Source organism: Larus michahellis, chromosome 1 (assembly GCF_964199755.1).
Source record: "Larus michahellis chromosome 1, bLarMic1.1, whole genome shotgun sequence".
Taxonomy (NCBI): Eukaryota; Metazoa; Chordata; class Aves; order Charadriiformes; family Laridae; genus Larus; species Larus michahellis.
Window position 1 is genome coordinate 67,909,167 of NC_133896.1, and position 16,045 is coordinate 67,925,211.

General features: G+C 46.6%; 1 protein-coding gene across 1 annotated transcript in view; it reads right to left on the bottom strand.

Annotated features, from left to right (window-relative positions):
* The window catches only part of CACNA2D4 (calcium voltage-gated channel auxiliary subunit alpha2delta 4), a 132,408-nt gene that overhangs the window by 57,640 nt on the left and 58,723 nt on the right, over positions 1-16,045 (bottom strand). The window contains exons 26-27 of the mRNA XM_074584261.1: positions 15,536-15,663; positions 12,220-12,300 (exon numbers count right to left, since the gene is read on the bottom strand). Coding sequence (XP_074440362.1) covers positions 12,220-12,300; positions 15,536-15,663 — 209 coding nt within the window. The remainder of the gene's footprint in view (positions 1-12,219; positions 12,301-15,535; positions 15,664-16,045) is intronic.

Here is a 16,045-nt window from a genome sequence, read left to right on the forward strand (position 1 = left end):
GAGGAAATGTGGACAGATGATACACTGAGATATTCAACCAGCTCTGCATAAAGCTCAAGGGAAATATCCAGAGTAACAACAATGCTTTGCATTTCTATAGTGCTTGCCTTTGGCAGCTCTCTGGGAGCTTGCAAACATTAATGAATTCACAGAGGCAGAGATTCAGAGAGCATAAAGGCCAGAAGGGACTTTAGATCATCCAGTCTGACCTTCTGTGTGTCGCACGCTACTTAGAAAGTGCGTGGAAAAGAACCACAAACATTATTTGAGGGTGGCAGAAAATGCCTTGCTGTGAAAGGCTTAAAGAGCTCAATCTGTTTAGCTTATGAAACAGAAAATAGAGAAGTTATCCTGTAGAAAGTCCAACAGTGAGAGTTTACATGCAGCTATGATGAATCTTCCAGAAGGGCATCTACCTTTGATTTAAAAAATATTAAAGAGATGAAAAAAAAACCTTTTCCCTTGGTACCTTACTACAATAACTATTCATGCTCACTGTTAGCATTCATGCTTAATATCTCATTTGAATTTGTTTGGTTTCCTGTCACAGGTTTTTGTTATGCTTCTTCCCCCTAGATTAAAGAAAAGAAATTCAGAAACCAGCATCTCTCCCTGTGAAGGTACTTTATACTCTAATCAAATAATCTCTCAGTCTTCTTTTTGGTAAAATAAGCAGATTGAGTTCATTAAGTCTTTTGCTGTAAAGCATTTCCTCACCTCTGGAACAACACTGTAGCCTTTTGTTGTACTCTTTCCGATTTTTCGTCCTCCTTTTAGAAGTATGCTCCTCATCCATCAAAGTCTGTGCTCTGTATTGCCATACAATAGTAAATATCACCTTTCCCTACTCCTCCCCACCAAACACTCGCTAGGCTGTGTGAGCATTGTTCCCACTTCAAAGATGAAGGCATATGGAAATGCTAGGGCAAAATCCTAACAAGTCGTTTTGAGGGAGCCAGACTATGGGAGACTCATAACCACCTTTATAGTCGTATAAATTCACTGGATTTTAAACAAGAGTCTCCAGATTTATCCAATTCTTGCCAAGAGAAAAATCTAGACCTTTATTTAAACTGATAGTCCCTTCCTAGCAGTCTCCACTTTCTCATCCATTCATGGTCTCATATGGTTATCTTTCACATCTCTCTCACTGGACATAAATGTCATTGATTCTCCAGTTATTCTTTCTCTCCCTCTTATTTTCATCCTCTTGTGACTGATCATCCCCTTTTCAGCGACTGCCTCTGACCAGCTGCTTTTCAGATTCTCCCTTCTCTGATCTCCTCAACTGTCACTTCTCAGCTGCCACAAAACACGCCAGCCCCCACATCCCCATCTGCTTTTTAAAGGCTTGTTATCATAAGCAGGGGCTTCTCCGCTCACTCTTCTTTACTTTGGAAAACCCAAATCAATCAAGAGAAACCACCACACTGTCAAAGGCTAAGAGAGAGGTTAAGGTCAGCCCTAGCTTCTGGCCTTCCAGGTGCTGTGATGGGCATTTCAGCTGCATTAACCAGCATATTTTTATTTGGTCATGACTAAAATCACGGAGTGTGTGAATTTTACAGGAAAAAGGCCCAGCCTTGTACCCAAAGGGAGTGCTGCGGTAAACGGGGAGGGCCCTGAGTGACCACCCCACAGTTTGCTTGCTTGCTAGTAATTGTACTGTGGCATGGTGAAACAAGAGACTTCAGCTGTTCCCTAGCGATGGAGAAGGGACTGGAGGCTAGCAGAGTCTCACCTCTCTATTCAAGGCACCACCACCTTCTTACAGACTTTTCAAGCTCCAGCTTAAACCCGTTTGTCTCTTTACCTCAGATTCCAGCTAAAGCTGCATTACCCTAACAGCTAGAAACCCTCTTCTAGTTTTCCATCCTAAATATTTTGATGGCCTATCTATACTACACTGTCTTCATAAAGCCGTGTGCTTTAGTTTAAACATTTCCTTCAAGATCCATTTATTACAGCAATCCCATCCACTTCAGCCTCAGTTGCGTGTGGTTAAACAAGCTGGGTTCTCTCGTGCTTCTCTCATGAAATCAGGCTTCCCTTTCCTCTCATCATCTTTCTGTCCTGTCTGTACCTGTCTCAATCTGTATTCCTTTGCCCAAAACTGTACATAAACTAGAAGAGAGGTCTCACAGGGCTTTGTGTAGGAGCACCAATGCATCCCCATTCCCACTGGAAACACCTCTCCAGGTACATTCTAGGACAACGTTTGTTTCAGCCACAACTGCATCACAGATCGCTCGCCACCATCCTACCATCACCTAATACAGAAGTTCTCAGCATTTTTCTCCTGAGCTTTCTCAGGATATGTTTACCAATGAATCTACCCAGATGCCTTTCAGCAAGGACCTCAGGATGGAACGACAAAGGCAATACAGCCTACACTGAGGATCCTTACTGAGACTCGGCAAAATGGGCCCAACAGTTCCCAGAAGGCAAGGGCTGCCTCTAGTCCTGCTTGCTGTGCTCTCTGCCAGTTCTCACAGAGTTCACAGCTTACAGAAGATTTCTAATATTAGTTCTCAAGCATATGACCTTGTCTGTCGTACTACTGAAATTCATTCTGTTTCTGGTACTCCTGCCAAGGTCAAATAAGGCTTTCTCTACAATATCCTGGTCCTTCCCTGAACTAGCAATGCCTTCTAGTGTTGAATCATCAGGACACTTCCTCACTACTCATTGCTCTCTGAGTCAGGGTCTCAGGTTAACGTCAGCAAAGACTAATCCCATGGCTGACCTTGGGAGAGTGCTACAAGTAACCTTTTCCTAGACTTTGATTGATAGGTGATTTTGCTGCTGCCACCTTCCCAGACTGGCTCCTACCTCCCTGCCCCTTACAACCCCTCTTCGTTTCCTGATGTCCTCCAGTTTAACTAATTGTTTCTTATGTGGCACTATATCAAGGGCTTTACTGAAATACAGAGATGAGACCTTTGAAATTTCTTTTGCCTTCCAAGAAAACAATCATTTAAAAGAAAGCTATTAGGTCAGTCTGGTATGGTCTAGCACTGATAGAGTCATATTGCCTGGCTCCCTTTTCCCCTATTGTTTGGTAATAATTGTACTTTCCTTCGAGGTCTCCTCTAAAGTGCTACAAACATGACAGAGGTCACACAGGTCTGAGACTGGCAAACTTATTTCTCCCCTTTCCTTAGCCCTAACTGCTGAATTTTCACTTTTCTAGCCTGCATGGAGACACCACTGTGGGTAGAGTTGAAAAAAAACATCCTTGCGATAAGGTTGGGGCTGGAGGGCACCCACGCCCAGCACCGTGAGCGCACTAAGCGGCTTGAGCTCCTTATTCCCAGTCATTAGCTTGTTTCTTTCCCCAAGGACTGTCCTTATCAATAACTTGGGTGCAGAGCCCTCTTTGATTTTGGCTCAGACCATTGTCTCCTTGATCTTGACTTCACTTTTAGTGCCCAGAAATGTCCTTACTTCTTCTTATCTTTTTTTTTTTTTAAAATAGCTGAAGAATCTTTTGCTGTTTGTTTTAATCTCCTTTGCAAGGTCTAACTCAGCTTTATTTGTAAGCAATCCTCACTTCATCCCTACATTTCCTGACCTCTAAGACACAGCTTTCTTTGCTATCTGTTCTTTTTCCATTCCACATAGGCTCTCTGCAGAGCCAGCTTAAGGAGCCTAAGTAGTTGCCTGTGGTGGCAGACAGATGGAGGGCAACAGAATCAGGCATCACCATTTACTGACTCCTCCCAGAAATGTGGGCTCCACAGCGTCCCCGAAAGCTGAACTGCTCCCTCCCCAGGCTCTAGAATTTGCACTGCTGCCTGTCAAAGCATTGCCAAGAGCCAGCAGCAGACCGACCCTCCACACACCCTGGGCAAGCTGTGTTGTCCACACCTTGCCTATCTCCTGCGCACACAACATCTTTCCCCTGCCTTCCCACTGCCTTGGGAAACCCTAGCGCTTCCCAGCGCTTCTGGGATAGGGCTCCCAGCCAAGCGTTCCTACAGGCAGAAGCAGGACAGCCACCTTCCAACTATCCTTTCCTCTCATGCCCTCCACGCCTCACCACCCAACAGTGGGCCCATACCCATTGCAAACTACCCCACATCCAGCACCTCTGCATGAAGATTTGCTGATAGTCTTTGTACAGAGAAAAGATAGGGACGAAAAAAAGAGAATGGCTATCAGTAGAGCCTCTGCACAGCACAGATGGTGAGAGTACAGCATATGAGCATTAGGGAGGAACAAGGAATATTTCTGGGAATATAAATAAAGCTCTACGGAAACTGGTCTGATCTCATAGTTGACCCTCCTTTGAGCAGGAGGCTGTCTAAAGACCTCCTGAGGTGCCTTCCAACCAGAATTATCCTATGAATGGCCTTCTGTATCCCAGTGAGGGAAAGGAGGAGAAGCAAAAGGTCTTACGAGGGGAAGAGCTGGTAGCAGGAGTCCCTTACATAGCCTTAAGATGAGGAGATTTGTGCCTTAAGTGGATAGGCAAGGCAGGAGAAGAGGAACTCAGGAAGGAAACAGGCTGAATTTGGTGGTAAAAGGAACGTGTCTTAGGAGTAGACTGGAACTGTCCTCAGATCTGCTAAGTTTCTGTGGTTGTCACACCCTGCTAAACTTGTCTGCTTGTGCCTTGGCTGAATTTAAGACAAACCATCTCAGAAGACATTTCCTACAACCTCCTCTGCTGTAATATTTACCCTTTTCATCCCTACATCTACGGACTGCTTCCGTGATCCCTTTCACCGGCTTCTCACATGACTTTGCTCCTCTGCTGAACTATAGGTCTTAACACAGGTCATGACATCGATTATACCTATGGTCCTTGCATGGACAACACTGTTTTCCTCCATGTACTTTAGACGCACAGATGCAGGCCATTGTGGGGGGACACATGCGAGTGAGGCAATGCACTGGCCTTGCAATCACACAAGATTTAGGTTTGCACCCTACTTGGTCAGAGTGTTAATGCCACTTGCTTGCCAGCCTGTGGATCTTCACACAGCTCCAAATGGAAGGTCCTGACCCATTCAGGACCCTCGCAGTTCGTCGGTCCCCTGAATACTCAGTGCATATTGACAGCCTCTACACACTGGGTACTCTTCTGTGTCCACACAGATTACTCATGTACTTACCTGTGTGCATACACAGAAAACACTGGTTACACAGGCAGACAGGTACCACAGCCACACAACGCACTGCAGAGAAACTGTGCACGCAAATACACACACGTATGCACAAATCCCCTCACACCTTGTGCATCTACACATACTCTACATACAATATGCTCCCACTGGCCCGTGTGGCCCCGGGCAGAGATACAGGTCCCTGCTGATGCTGGCTAGGTAGGAGTTAATGCAAAAGAGGCTGGGAAGGAAATTAAAAGAAAAAAAAAAAAAGTTGAAAGCCCAGCACATGATTCTTCTCCTATCACATCTGTGAATCCTGGAGCGCGAGAGTAATTGTCTGCAATGAGTCAGACCAAAAGGCACAAGGAAATGGTTGCCATGACAACCCGCGCACTGCTCTAATTCGGCTCAGAATTAAAATGATATCAAATAATTTGCAAGCAAAGGGAACACAGCAAAGGCGCCGGGTGCCAATCTAAAAAATCCAGCTATATGCAAACCTCTCCTGAGCCAGTGTCAAGGGCTCTTTTCCCTTCAAGCGTGACAGCCATGGCAATCAGAGGAGCTATAGAGGCGACAGTGATGGATAGCCTTAGGCTGGAAGATTTCTGCTATGCACAGGCAAGAACAGGCTCCTGATCTGGAGCTTCAGCCTGGAACAGGCTCCAGGACAGAGGATGTCCCAGAGGGGTGCCTAACAAGACCCCACAAGAGAAATCACATTGCTTACAAGTTGTTATGGTGTCCTATTGAGAAAATACCCTGAAACAGCTGGTGAGGGCAGGGTCTGGGCACAGGCACCCACTCACAGCAGGAGCTCTGTGCTGGGCAAAGCGATACCCACACGGGCTGAGGAAAGAAGGGCTTATTCACTTAATGTTTTTTTCCCAGTAAGCGGTGCAGCCTGCAAACTCCGGCACTCAGCTGAGGCTACAAGAAAATATTCATTACACAGAACTGGCTATTGTCCTCATTTTTCCCCCAGCCAAGGGCTCATCCCCAAGGCAATAGGTAATGTTCACACATACAGGGAGGAGGCATGATCCCTGTGCTGAAGATCTTACAGCCTATGCAGAAAGCAGATACACCTTGGAAGGAAACGAAATTGCTTATGTCCAGCCAGGGTGGGCAGAATGCTATGGAAGGTGTCTCACATACCTATTTTTAGCATTCTTTTGGGGATAAAATAAATGTATTTGAGCCCCATGTCACCAGTTACTGTCTAGGCATGGAGACATCTATATGGAGTTTTGCAGGCAGATGCTTGTTCTTTCTGCCTGTTCACTGACCTGGCTAGAGGATAACCAGTTCTGAACAGGGAAACATGTGGTCCCAGCACTAATACCAAACCTCAGCAAAAGGCAGAGTTTGTAAGATCAGAGCCAGTGCAAAATAAGGCAACCACTTCACTTTTGTCTGGCTCATAGAATAGCTTGTGTCTGCCCCACACAAAATGCTTACAAGGTCTCTCCCCTAAGGCTCAGTATGTAAAGCAGAATGCAATGGATGTCAGGCAGGCAGATGGATGGATGAAGGATGCAAGAGACACTGCTTTTGGCACACTAATGGCACCGTGTGATGTTGATACCCCGGCCCGCAGACTATTGGCTCACCACTTAGGCCAGGCAAATGTGTACTGACTGGTAACAGCCTCCAGACAGGTATCCTGAAAGGTGGAGAATGCATGGCTGCTGTTAGTACTAAAATCATCACTATTTCTGCCTTACTGAGTGCCTCTAACACTTTCTGTGACTGAGCTCCAAGGCACAGCCCCTTCAGATGTCTCTCATTTTGTCAGATCAAAGGGATGCCTGAGAAACTGCTTGGGCGCTTGGGACTGCCAGGAGGGAATGGCATCAGGCAGAAACCAGACATAGCAGGTGATGGGCTGAAAATGAGGTGAGTCTTCTTTCTTTCTACCTGTGCTACCACTGGATGCAGGAGAGACTGTGATTTCCATAAAGGCACCCAGGTGATGCCTTGGGAGCTCACAAAAGTCCCTGCGCTGGGACAAAGTTGGCACAACCTCCATCATTAAAAGAGGGGCAGCATTCCTTCTGAATACCGCAGCACACATTCAAGAGATCAGCTGCTCTCAGGTTTTGTATGGGTAACATTACGCTGCTTTACAGGCCAGTCTAGTGAAATAATTTTAATTCTCCAGCTTGGATGCAGCTATTCCTATGTAAAAGGTGCTTATGCTATTGTTGCTTATTTACGTGCATTTTAACAGCTTCTACAGGTGCAGCTGTCCCTTTCTAGAGGAGGTTGAAATGTTTTATCCACCCAAGCAAAAAACTGTAGGAATACAGAATTGTGAGTAGATTAGTTTGAAAAGATGCCACAGCAACAGAACTGCTGAAAAAGCCACCTGCACCTCCTCTCTTTGCTTGCTGGTAACAGGCAGCAGGTAGCCAAAACTGGGGACCAAGGAAGAGGATGGAGAGACATCAAGCTGGCCTGTAATCACTTTTCAAATGAAGAGCTTCCGTCAGAATGACAGAGGTTGGATTTTAACCAGCAGTATAATGGCAAAATTACTTCCTGTTATCTATTTTTCAGACTGATTGATTTCAAATACTTTTGAAAAAAAAAATCTAAGCTTTTTTGAAAAACTACTCCTGCTGTGAGTACAGAGCACTTCTGAAAATACTGGCCTTAATAACTCAGTGTCCCAAAATCCTTTCTGTAAAATAGAGACAGTACTTCTCTCGCCCTTCTTTGAGCTTGCCTGGGACTCTCCCCAAATACATCCGTATATACTGTTGTCATCATGGGATAACGATATCTCTGTGGTCCAACCACTGCAGATAAGTACTAACAGTAACTTTGAATATAAACACAGGAGAGAGGTGTCATATAAAATAAACCTGCATCTCCTAAGTGCCCCTTTGGATTTGTTTCATTGGGCACCATGGAGCCTGCGCGTGCCCCATGGTTTGTTGGTATCGGCTGTCTCCCATCCCTGAGACACGACAACCATGGCAAGGAACCTGATGGGAAGAAACACCCACCTGACCCTGTTGGGATTGGCAGCCAGCTGACAACCACATAACTCCAACAGCAAGAAGGTCAGGCAATGAAAGAGACGTCATACACAGCCCAAAGTGACAGCTAAACTCCTGTACAGATTCCAGCAGTTTCACTGGGGCTTTAAATCACTAAAAGCTTCTGTCAGCAACTACATGTGATTTTTGCTGTGCAACCCCTGAGGACCAGAAAGCCCCAGGCTACTGACTCACGGGAGGGAGCAGATGACAGTGCTATCTGGGGCAGGACTTGGCTTGGGGAGAGTGCCATCACAATTCCTTATTTTTCATTTCCAACAAAATTAGTGTGCGTGAAAGGTACTGGACTGACATCCCAGGAGAATAGTTGCCTTCTAATTAATTATAATTAATCATCCAGGCATTACTTAATGTTTGCATAGTGCTTTGAAGTGCCAAAGCACAATATAGCAGGTAGATATTATTAATTCAAAGAAACAGGTATAGCCAAAGCCAAGGGTAGGTTTGCCTGTGTGGCTTCCCACCAAAGAGACCACACCAACTCAGCTTGCACAAGTGAACCCTGCCTTGGCTCCACAATGTCCTCCAAGAGACCTGTGGGTACCTTGAACTCTTTGTGCATCCCCCTCGTGCCCCAGGTACAGGGGCTTGGCCCACAGGGGTAAGAGAGGGATGGGTGAAGGGAAGAGAGTACGGCAGGGCAGAGGACACCCCTTTTCCCTCCAGAATTTGGCCACCTCCCCACCTGTCCTTGTGTGGAGCAGCATCTCTAATGGTGAGAGGAGCATCTCAGACTCTCCCCAAACCCATTTTGAGACTCCCTACTGAGCTAAGCCAGACCGACACGGGAGGAAGGAAGCCCTTGTACTCCCCCCCAGCCCCATCCCTGTTCTCAGCCCTCCAGCCTGGCTGCTTTCTAATCCCAGCTGACTGCTCCCTCATTCCCTGACAGCGTCCAGGCCTGTGTCATCTTTCCGGACATCTGATTTTACCAATTCTCCTTTCTCTGCCTTGGCTGGGGACTGCTATTCAGCTGCCAGAAGAAAAGGGGCCCAATGCTCCCTGTCACTAGCGTCCTCCCCACAGGGGCACTGGGGGTGCTCCCTCCCCTCAGACATGGCTGTAAATCCCAGAGCTTAATTTTTCACTGCATGAATAGCGAAGAGTTCAGAGTGCTCATAAATCCCCCCCGAGCACTGTCAAGTCAAACAAGTGACAGTAACGATCAGTGGCAGAATGACAGGCCAGTTCATACCACTTGCACTTTTATAGGGGCACTTAAAAAGTCTCCGTTGTTCCTCTTTTACAGAACTGTGACTGCATTTATCCAGAAACTACAAGCCTACCAGATATTTGGCTTTCTGGGAACCAGTGCTGGGTAACAAACTTCTGGTAGTATCCTAACTCTAAATGAACATGGTATCAATCCCACTGAGGGCTGATGCCATCAGAATAACAATAACAACCATCTGCATCCCATTCTGCTCTAATTGCCTCGTGCTGTGTCTCCATTCAATCCCCTTCATTCCTCTCTCTCACGCACCCAGGATGGTATTGCAGTACTGCCCAGCATCATTTGTGCTGCAGCCCCCACTGTGGGGTGAAGTCCCCTAGAGTCAGGTCCCAGACACCCAGGACGGTTATATTAGTGGGAGGGGAGATGAAGAGAGACCTACATCCTTACTCTCAAAGCTGCTATCCTCAAAATCAAATACTATTGCAATAGGTAGTGTGACCACAATTATTTCATTTTTCAGTTTTTCAAATGACTGCTGGTCTGAAAGATTCAGATGATGAACCTAGTCACTATTGGAAACAAAGCAAACGGTAACATAGATATAGCACCTTTTTGCTTCCTGAAACCTCCAAAACATGGTGTAAACTTACATCCAAGCCAGCGGACAGGACATATCTCGGCAAACCCTTGCACTCCTGCTGAAGTCAATGGAGGCTACAGCTGGGGGCCTGAAGGACTTGGACCCTTTGGGAGAAATTATTTTCCTCATTGCCGTCATGCAGCCCATACTTTGGATGAAATATGGATAGTTTTCATCAATGCATAAGAAATGGGGAATGAAGAACACCCAGCTGTATGTACTATGTGTGGAAGTAAGCAGAAGATGCTTGTGGTCAGGTGACCTAATGTGCAGGCTAGCGACAGGGACCGTGGTACCTTCAAGGAATGAAAGCAATTGAGAATTCATTTCTGTTTCTCAACTTCTGTGGTTACCAGTGAGGAAACTGGTTTGTTCTGTATCATTTCCACAAATGACAGAATTTTTACCTTATTGTTATTGTTTTAACATTATTTCTTTCCCTATCCTCTGCTGCTTTCTCCACCCTCCTCTTCCCTCTGCGGAGGATCCTGCCCCTTCACAGCATGTCCACACAGACAGTCAATTCAGCATAACTGAGGGGGTGGAAATCTCCACACGGGTTATGAAAAGTGCTGCTGACAGAAGAGAAATGGCTCTGTCAGGGGCAGATCCTCCTGCCACTTGTTCTTGCTCCAACAATTCCAGCCAGAAGTTTCCTTCCTTGTATTTATGCTGAGTGCCAAATGAACTGCTTGTGTGCTTCTGCTCTAACTCACAGGTCAGGAAAGGGAAGGAAAAGAACCATGAAAAATAACCTTTCTTTTCTAAAAAAAAGGTTTTTTCTCCTCCCAAATTCATGCATAGAAAAATGCAAGTGTTGCACAGAGACTCTTAGTTCGGTTTCAATTCTATTTCATTCTCGGCTGGGTATATTCATACTAGTGCCAGTTAGTATCAGTATTGAGAGCAGTTTCTATGACCCAAGCACCTAGTTCACATGAACTTTACTGAAACCAACTCTATTTCACTGGGGTCTGTTGACAGACTTCTTGATAATTTTCTGGCTTTGGTTTTGAAATGGTGGTTTGTTAGTGAAAAGTGCTATTTCATAACAGCCCTCCTTCAGCTTATAAATATTTTCTCAATGCCCAGGTGATACTTAATGAGTACCACTCTCAAATGGAACTCACTGAAAGCCTGGAAATTAAGGAACGCTTCATCAGATGAAGTTAAACTGCCATAGTTTTACTGACCAGTAGTACTGAAGACCATTCATTGTATCTGCCTGGCCCAGGCAAAAGCAATGGCTGACTCTCTGATATGAAGGTATCCGCTATATGGCCTTCTCTCTACCAGATACTCCTATAACAAAGTCATTGTTTGGTATCTATTCTACTCGTTCCTTCCGCCATAAAGGACTTCATTAACCTAGACATTCTTTCACAAGAAGCTTTGCATCTCAGCATGCTTCTGGTGATAATTACGCCATTACCTGTTCCATCAATACCTTCCCTTAGTCAATGCTTCCAGGTCTGAAAAAAATTCCACTGAGCTACATCTTCTCTTACCCAAATACTCCTACACAGAGCATTTAAGTTGGATATGATGCCAGCTTTATTGATTAATGTTGCTTTGCTTCGTTAAATGGCTGCTCTGTTTCACTTCTGAGTTTACTGTACTTCCGTAAAGGCTGAAGCAATTGCTGCAGAAAACAGTAAAGCTTCAAAAGCTTTGGGGTCCTGTTGGAAATAATGTACTTCATGAATTTTCCAAAAGTAGATGAAAGGTCTACTGAAGGTTTGCCAAAAGGGGTTTAAAGCTCAGATACAAAGGTAAGTTTGGCAATCTATATGTCTGAGTTGGAAATCCAGCAACAAGCCCATTCATTCCACCAGCAAAAGTTATTTTTCGGCTCACATAACAATGAAGATGCATGAACGTGCTGTTCTTCCAAAAACCAAAAGTGTCTCCTGCAAACAATTCAAAATCTGCGAGGACTTCTCAACCTGCTCATGCTCCAGAGAAATAGTCTCAAACTACAAATTCACCAGCATTGAAAATGGGAAGCTTCCATTCAAACAGCCAGTTTCCCTTTTGAAAACCTATCAACCATTCAGTACCTGCTCTAATATTCTCTGTTTGGCCTAGTTTTCAACATCACAAGCTATTGTGGCTCCCGTCATTTCCCTTGAATGACAAGCTAACAGCTCCCAGCTCCCACTCGCGATACAAGATGTAACCATTTCATTCAAGATAAAACGAGAAAACAGAATGTCCTACCTGCAGCAATACCCATCTTCCCATCCACAGACACAGCCACAGCCGTGCTCACTGTCACCACTTTTGGTAGGCCACCTCCCTCTGTCAAGACACAAATACAGCAGGTTTGGTTAGCTTACAACCAGAGAGGAGTAAAACGCGGCAGGAGCAGCTTGCTCACACACTTTCACACCCAGGCCAGTGCGTATGTATGCCTCAACCCTGAAACACCCAAGGAGCTGGAGGACTGCATCTTTCAAGACACATAAGCAACCTAAGGGGCTTTGAGTAGATTTTTTTTTTTCTTCTAGATAATGTCCCATGAAAAAAGTAGCATCCTCAGCGCAAAATGTAAAGGACTGGCCTCCTCAATTTTGGGCATGTAGAGCTTAGGCCAGAAAGCTGCTCTGCTTCATGCACCAGCTAAACTCTGTAGACAGAGGAGAAGCAGGACAGGTAATTCTGACACCGACTCTTGCACAGCAAAGGCCAGGCTTACATCTAGCTCTGTTACCCGAGCCAGGCCAGCACCACAAACTGGAGAGACAGACACAGCACTTCCAGGTACCTCCAGGGCGCACTCCATTTTAGAAACAAAGTCTTCTGGGACTTTGATGCCTAAACTCTGTTGTGCTCCAGGGTGTCCTGATTATCCTTTAGCTGCTGCTTTAAGCGTCCTGTAGGTCCTGTGTCACATCTGCCAGCCCCGTGCAGATTTCTTAGCTCCCACAGGGCATTTAAAATAGCATGGCTGGATAGGTTTAAGCAACTGGACCCCACCTCCCTGCTCTTTGTTAGTGCAGTTGTTTCAGCCTGCAATTATCCATGTGACAGATTCCATTTCAGTATTTTTTTTTTAAAGCGATTAGATTAGCTTCAGCTGGGGCACCTCTTTTGGAACTGCCAGGGGACAGTCTGAAGGTCAGCATGATCGATCTAGCCTGCAACTGATTCCCTCCTTGTGTGCTGTACGGAAATCTCTTGCTCAGACAGATGGGTCAGGGATTCTTTCCTTCCCAAGAGCTACAGCATTTGTCACTGCTTTCCATTTCAGCATTCATCATTCTTGTTGGTACCCAGCATGTCCTGAGCACAATTCTGCGTCTACCACAGTTTAGCCTGGAGTCTCTCACTCATTTTTTCTGACTGAAGCAGACTAACTTGCTCCAGGATGTCAGAAACAGTACAGTCCTTGTGAAACAAATACCCAGCCAACTTATGCTCACGTGCCTTTAGCCTAATCCTGTCTTTATGGTGAACTCCAAATTTCTTGCTCCCCCTAAGACAGAACAAATAAGCAAAATATGTTTTGCAACCCTAGAAAAAAAAAAAAAAAAGACAAACAACAAAAAAAACCCCAAACCCAAACACCCAACACGTGAGAGATCTGGGCTGCAAGAACAGTTCTACTTGACTTGCAGGGTTTTCCCTGCTGTCTTCTCTCTGAGACTTTTGGACGCTGGAAGGAGGTGCCCTGGATAAACCATTCTCTGCTGGTTTCCTTCCCCAACAGGAAGGTTTCAAGCTTTTCCCTCTTACGTGAGGAGAAGTACATCTGCCATGAAAACCCCTTGTTACAGGGCGGGCATGTAGAGTTGTGTGGAAAGCATGAAAGGGGGACTTCAGCATGTAGTCATCAAGAATTCTGTAAGAAACCGGATGGCCTGTTCTGGCCAAAAGGTGGGGCACCCTGCTTTATCAGATGTCAAGGAAGGGCCTGGAGTCTTCTCTGACAGTGAAGCACCATGACTCAGAAGCACTGCATATTATTTCCTGGCTCTTCACAGGCATATCGTGTGATCTCATGGATTACAGTCTCTCTAAGACCAACTGTCTCTAAAGAGAGTAATATCTCCCTTATACTTTAGAGCATAAGGGCCAGGTACTACTTCTTACAACGCGCCTGTAGGGTTTCCAGGTGAATGGGGTCCTGGACTTGCTTGAAGCTTCTGACCAACAGCCATGTAATACAAAAAACAGTGGCAGCTGCTTGTGTTCTGCCTTTATCCATGCAAAACTACACGACTTCTAAAAAAGCCACATCAAGCCACAACCCCCATGTTTAGCCAGCAGTGATTACTGCGTCCTGGGTAACGGCTGCCTTAGGAAGCCCCACAAGGTGTCACTGCCTGGTTTTCTAACCCACACTCTATTCCAAAGAGCAAATGCCGTGGCATGCAGGGGAGTAAAAGATCCCTCCTGTCATGCCTCCCCCTCTCTCCACACTTGCCTTTAAGTGAGATGTATGGGTGCTGGACAGAGAGAGGCTTTTGTGGAAGGTTTGAAGTATTTTCTCTTTCCATTCCTTTCCCTTTACGTCCTGGTTCATATCTCTTGCCTCCCAGTCTGGTTTTCTCCTCTTTGCTACTTGCTTTCCCACCCACCAGCCTCCCACCACTGCGCCACAAAAAGCTTTAACAGCTAAAGTGCTGAGCTCCGTGACAGAGATGGAGTGCTAGGGGCCAGGGAGGAGCACAGAGGGGTCTTCTACCTTCTGTGTAGGAGTCTCACATGAGTATTTTGTTTTGATTGTTTCTTTTTGGGCTCTTCTGCTCTCTTCCAGCCTTTGAGGAGCTCCTGGCTGTCCCTGCAAACTCTCAGGAACCAATACCCTAAGCAAGAGACACTGAAAAGCCACTCCTTGCTTACCTCTCGTGTTTGAGCTCCTCAGCTAGGCAAGAGGTGCCACAGTCTAGTAGCATGATGGTACAGGGAACCAATGAAACACCCAAGAGGAGGCTATGGAAAAATCCTCCTTTTTCCTCCATTGTCTTCCATAACAAACCCATCCTTTCCTGTCATAGGATGTGGTGATGGAAAAAAAATGACACCCTCTAAACTTAGACTTCCTGACTGAGTGCTTGCTGATCCCTAGCTGTTACTGTCATCCAGTTCTCCTGATGATCTTTTCTCCCAGGCCTAGTCACACCTACTTGTCTAATTCCTTCTGTGATACCTTTCACTTCCCCTGCTCACAGTTCATGTGTTCTCCCGCCCCACAAGTACCTTGTGATCCCCCACCTCTCGCCTTCCTAAATCCCTCCGTCTACGCAGGCCCTGCATTTCCATGTGTCCTTCACCTCCTCTGCAATCTCACGTTACGCAGCCCTGCCTGCCTTCCCCACGGCTTGTAGCTTGGTCTTTCCGCTGTGTCCAGTATCTTGGCCATGACCCCTCTGTGGATGGTGTGAAGATAACACCAAGAGGCCAGGTCTCAGCACTTCCCACCAGGAAGGAGGTGGCAATAAAGGGATGGAGATGAGCATGGCACGGGATGCAAGATGTGAAAAGCTTTTTCTTCCCCACTCCTCTGCCCTAGTGTTCAGGCTGGGGTTACCTGAATCTTCTTCTGAGACAATGCTGTAGATGAAGCTGCCGGGGGGATGCTCAGCCGCCCGGCGGTACCACAGAGGGAAGTGGTCCATGGTGAAGATACTTTCCTTGTCCTTCCGTGTCAGGAATTTCCTGCGAGGAGAAAACCCAGGGCAGCCTTTGTACACAGTATGGAGGAACAAGCGGTAGCCCACCTCGGGGCAATGCGGTGGGACCCCTGGGGTTGTGCACATCACCTGGGGCTTCACCCTGCGGCAGAGGGTGCTCGGGGGCGGGGGGCAGGTAATCAAAACACACCAGTACAAGGAGCCTCACGGAGCATCCGTCACCCCGGGGCGGTTTGCAAGGCCTCCCCGTGTGGGGTCAGCCAGCGACCCCCGGAACGGGCTCAGCGCTCAGGCCCCATCCGCGGCACAACCGCCGCCATTTTCCCCCTCAGCGCCCAGGGGCGCGGCGGAGGTTCCCCCGCTCCGCTCCCAGCCGCACCGGGGCCAGCGCCTCCGCCGGCTGCCCG